At 39.3% G+C, this 5,151-nt stretch overlaps 1 protein-coding gene across 1 annotated transcript; it reads left to right on the top strand.

Moving 5' to 3' along the window:
- The first annotated feature begins 2,147 nt into the window (after positions 1-2,147).
- zgc:173856 lies at positions 2,148-4,835 on the top strand. Its single transcript, NM_001109709.4, has 3 exons — positions 2,148-2,251; positions 2,333-2,388; positions 2,460-4,835. The coding sequence occupies exons 1-3, from the start codon at positions 2,223-2,225 to the stop codon at positions 4,769-4,771; spliced, it is 2,397 nt and encodes a 798-aa protein (NP_001103179.4). The 5' UTR covers positions 2,148-2,222; the 3' UTR covers positions 4,772-4,835.
- Positions 4,836-5,151: the final 316 nt, after the last annotated feature.

The raw sequence follows: 5,151 nt of genomic DNA, 5'->3' as shown, positions 1-5,151 counted from the left end.
TTTTTTGCAAGATACTAGTATTCAGCCTAAAGTGCAATTTAAAGAGTTAACTATAGATTAATTATGTTAAAAGAAAAATTAGGAAAGCCATTCGACAACATTGGTTTGTTCTGCAGACATAAAGAAATTCTTAAGGGGCTAATTATATTGACATGCTTACTAGGCCTATATAAACTACTTTTATTCCAGCCAGACTAAAATAAACAGCCTAAGGCTTTCTCCTGAATAAAAACTATTAGGCTGTAGGAAATACTGTGAAAATGTTCTTGTCATGATTACCAGCGATCTAAAAAACCAGAGATCGCTTGTAAATATTCATTCTCACAAACTACAAATCTGCCATGTTATGGACTACAACACCCAGTCATGTCACGCACACACAACCAGTTCCAGATCCAGACTGATTACACACAGCTGAAGCTGCTTACACACTGATTATTTGGACTATTTAAACCTCTATGTTTCACACACATTTGCAGAGTATTGTTTAGCTGTTGCTGGCTGTATGTTAGTGGTTCTCTTTGAGTGTCTGTGGGTTTTGACCTTGGACTGTTAATCGTGTTTTCACCCTTTGCTTCCTGCCCTGAACCTTTTACCTGTTTTTGGATTACACTTCTGTATCTATACTACATTGTTAATGCTGGTTTTTGATAAAGCTGCATTTGGAACTGTCCTGGTTTGCATAGCATCCCTACGCAACAGTTCTTGGTCTGTCAACATGACTTTTGACAATGTATGTGTGTGCAAGTATGTTCAAAGTCAGAATTATTAGCCCCCTTGAATTATTCACCCCCTTGTTTATTTTTTCCGCAATTTCTGTTTAACAGATTTTTTTATTTCTGATATTAAGTGTGTGTGTATGTACACTACACCTCTTTCACTTCTTATATGAAAACACAAAGATGAGGCATAATTGCTAAACAGTCTGATTACCTTTGTATGTGTGCATATATGCATGTTTTGGATTGAATTTGATGAAATAACATTGCATAAAAATTACAATACAAAATTCACATAAACATAGTAAAAAGTGAAAATGACAATAAACAGGACTTTAAACTAAGAGAGAAATAAAATACAGCACATGCTCATCCTAATTATTTATTTGTAACATTAAGTTATATTACATAGGCTACATTGGTTTTACAAAGATGTGTTTTGTTTTTGTTTGCGTGTAAATCTAAATAAATAAACATGTAATGCTCTTTATAAATTTTTTTAAATTATCGACGAAAACACAAAAAAGGGTATACAACAAAACCAGATATAAAGCTTAGTTAAAATAGGATAGAGAATAAAGAGTAATTTGTCAATCTCTGTTAGAGTTTATTTCAGTCAGTGTCTGATGTTTGTCAAATCAAGCATTAACTGAATAAAATGATTGTTCAATGAGAATACACTAATGCATTAAATCCCATATACTGTAATACATGAAACGTTTCATACTTAACAAAACCAAATTTAAAATAAGAACTGCATGCCTCAAAGCACATCTTATTTGTTCCCTCTCCCTCTCTCTCACTCATAACTAGAATAACTAATATCCTGTTTCAAATAATGTCTTACACTATCTGTATGACCAAAGATAAAATATTAGCCTATTTTCAACTATTTTTGCTGCTAATGACAAAATCATTTATTCTGCTGGTATGTTTCAGCTTCACTTTGACTCTTTTAAACCCAGACTTTTAAGTCATTTGACCACAATGAGCCAGTTTGCACATCAGATGGCCATTTTAGGCATTGAGAACTTTGTTTAGAAAAATGCTTAAAGAGAGATGCATTGTAAACATTTTTAAATGTGAAATGGCCTCATTTAAAACATAACTACACAGTGAACTGGCCAATTATTATATTATCTGAAATACTTTGTTTTTCTTTGTACTTTTTTCTTTATTTAATAAAGAAAGTATATGTTTTCAGTTAAGAATATGTTTATCTCTTTTCCAAGACATAAAGAGCTAATTTGTTTGGATAAATGTTTGTTGAAATAGCATACCATGAAAATAACGTGCAACAGTTGACACCTGAAACTAATGATGATACATTAAACATTTCTGTGACAACTGATTGGTCTGAGGCAATGAGCTAGCAAACCGGCTGGTATTGCACACACTATAAAAGGCCAGATCAGAAGTGGTACTGCATTGTTTGGAGAAGCTTCTCTTTTTATTTTGTAGCTATTGTGCTGAGGATATTGGATGGTTTTGACTTGGTTTGCAATGCGTGCTACAACAATGTGGATTTTAAGGTAGGCCTATGTTGTTTTGCTTTGGTTCTTAATTGTGCTCTACCATTTATTTTGTATTATAAATTGCTTTTTCTCTTGCAGGTATTCTTTAGCAGTACTTTTAGCCCTTGGTGCATGTGTTCACGATATTGCAAATGGTAAGCCTCCACCCCGAAGTGTTAACTAACTGAATATGTTGTTTTTGTTAATTGCGTTTTTTGTTTTATAGTTTATGCATACAGCCCTGGCAGTGGAGGCCATGTTGGATCTAGTAATCCTAGTCTGTCCATGCAGAAGGTGAAACAAAGTCTCTATGACTTTTATGGTGGAACTGCTGTAGTTGGGCCAGTCAGCAAAGATGAAGTTAAATTAAGCTTTGAGACTGGAAACTACAGAGCTCAGGCTGGCACTTCAGGCACTACCATGACAAATGAGAAACCAGGCTCTGAATCTCCTACAACAAGCCAACAAGGATTTCATGTTGATTCTGTTGGAAGTGGTAGTCTTGTTTATGGTTCTGTGGTAAATGCAGCGAGTATGGGCATGTCTGAATATGATTCAAGTCAGTCAACTTCTGTCCAAGGCTCTGAAGTCATCAGTTCTTCTGTCCTGAGCCCATTGCAGCAAAGCAGTTATTCTGTTTCTAAGCCAGTGCAGGTAGTTTCCTCAATTCCACTTCAAATTAGCAGTGTGTCTGCAGTGAAGCCCAGCAGCCAACAGTTGGTGCAGACCATTTCCCAGTCCAGCAGTGAGCAACCAACAAGTTCTGGAACCGTGGCCCAGTCTAACCCTCTGCAGTTATTCCTGTCTAGTGGCCAACCAGTTTCTCAGACTAGCATCCAGTCTGCCGTGACTTCTGGTAGATGGCCCCTTAAGCCTCTGAAAGGTAAACACCACCATCAAACTGGTTCCAGGCCAGGTCACAAGGCACCAATCAGCTCAAAACCTTCCAAGGCCTCACAACCCAGCTCATCAATACTACAGTATGGTAGTGTGCCAAGTAGCCTAGCTATGGCTAGCTATGAACTTGTTAGCCAGTCAGGCAGCCAGCAATCAGCCCAGCCCAGTGGCCAAACTGTGAATAGACCAAGCATCATACAGACTCCCAGTGTCTTTGACATCTCTGTGGTCCAGCCCAGTGGCCAGCTAATTCAACAGGCTGCTGATACCCCTGTGGCCCAGGTCTCCAGCCAGCAGCTTTTGCAGGGAGGCCAATTAATTTCCCAGTCAAGTAATGTACAACCAGTAGATGGACGTTATGTTTTTGTGGCTCAACCAGGTGGACCAACTCCTCTCAAGCATCACAAAGGTAAACCCCACTTTGGATCCAAGCCTTCCAGAAATGGTCATGTCCAGACATTAAGATTGACTTCTGTAGATGAGTCCAGTAGCGAAAAGCCAGTACAAACCAGCTTTCAGTCTGGGCCCGAATTTGTTCAACAACCAGCACACATGGTCTACCAGTCTGCTAGCAAGCCTGCTGTGCCTCAACTAGTAGAAGCCGTCTACAAGGCAGAGGCCCAGTCTGCTTCCCAACAACCAGCACAAGCTAGCTACCAGTTGGTGGCACAGCTAGGTGTCCAACAGCCAGCACAGGTCAGCTCATCTGTAGGCCATCCAAGCCATCTGCAAGCAGGACAGTCCAGTTATGAGTATGTTGTCAACCAGAATGGGCAAACCTTTTTCAAGCCAGTGCAGTCTCATGAGATTCATCAGATTGGCTCCAAACTGTATTCATGCCATGAGTTACCACAGCACAGTTACAAGCGGAGACATCACTCTCCATCTTCACACAGTCTTCCAAACCTTGCTCTGGATATCAAGCCTGTTCTGCCTAGTGACCTGATTCCTGTGGATCTTGATGTTCACAGCCCCCTCACATCTTTCAGACCAGCTCCTGTTTCTGGACATCCTAGCTTGCAATCTGTAGTGCTTCAAAGTGAGCAGCCAGGTGTGCTAGAGGTCCAACCCAGTGGTTTGTCTGATGCCAAGCCTGGGCCAGTGAATGATGCTTTAGCATCTCAGCCCACTGGTCATCCTTCAGGGCCATTGCAGCAGCCTAACTACCAGCCTCCAGCCAAGCTATGGCAAGATCTGTATTTGCCTGTAGTAAAGCCCAACAAACTGGAGTATTCCAGCTTTGAGGCACAAGTTCTTCCTGGCCAGGTGTCTTCCGTTCCTGTAAAGTTTGTTTCCCAGCCTCAAATGCTCCCTGCTAGTCTGTCTATCACTCAGTCCAGCTCTTCGCCGGCTGTGCCAGTGCAGACCAGCTATCAACCTCAGGTAGTGTCAAGTTATGAGACAGTCTTCCAGCCTGTTTTGAAGACCTCTTCTGTGGTTGTGCCATCAAGTTCTCAAACCTGGAGCACCCCAATAGTTACAAACTACAAGCCTGTGTTGCAGTCAGTGAAACCTGAACTTCCAATTCCAGTACAGGTGAATTATCAGACTGTCACAGATCAAAATGCTCCTGGACCTGCTGGAAGCAATACGCATTCATCACGGAAGTTGCTTAAGCTGTTGCAACAAGTCAAGTCCTAGGTGTTTGTTTGCGGTTTCCTCCTTTATGCTTGCTTTCTGATGTTAATAAATTATTGTTAATGTATTTGACTGTACTTTTTTCAATTTTTTTTTTTTTTTTATAAATACTAACTGCATCTGCAAAAAAATATGCTTTAAGAAATTAAAAGAAAATAGACTTTACAGTAAAGACTTAATTCCTCTTTCTATCCTCAAACAAAAATCTAATTTACTAACACTGAAATACATGAGTAATGAAATAACCAATTGTTACATGAAGTGCAACAAATCAGATGCTTAAATATAACTCAATATATTGTTAATTACTTTTGTAAAAAAAAAAAAAAAAATCTACTTTTATCTAAGACTAAATTCAATGACTATCTATCATAAAGCAAAAT

The sequence above is a fragment of the Danio rerio genome, chromosome 24, assembly GCF_049306965.1.
Source record: "Danio rerio strain Tuebingen ecotype United States chromosome 24, GRCz12tu, whole genome shotgun sequence".
Classification (NCBI taxonomy): domain Eukaryota; kingdom Metazoa; phylum Chordata; class Actinopteri; order Cypriniformes; family Danionidae; genus Danio; species Danio rerio.
Note: the sequence above shows the minus strand (reverse complement) of the source record. Positions and strands in the feature narration are given on the sequence as shown.

Coding starts and splice junctions, on each gene's coding strand:
- zgc:173856 (NM_001109709.4), top strand. CDS start 2,223: ATGCGTGCTACAACAATGTGGATTTTAAG. Junction 2,252..2,332: donor ACAACAATGTGGATTTTAAG/GTAGGCCTATGT, acceptor TTTCTCTTGCAG/GTATTCTTTAGCAGTACTTT. Junction 2,389..2,459: donor TGTTCACGATATTGCAAATG/GTAAGCCTCCAC, acceptor TTTGTTTTATAG/TTTATGCATACAGCCCTGGC.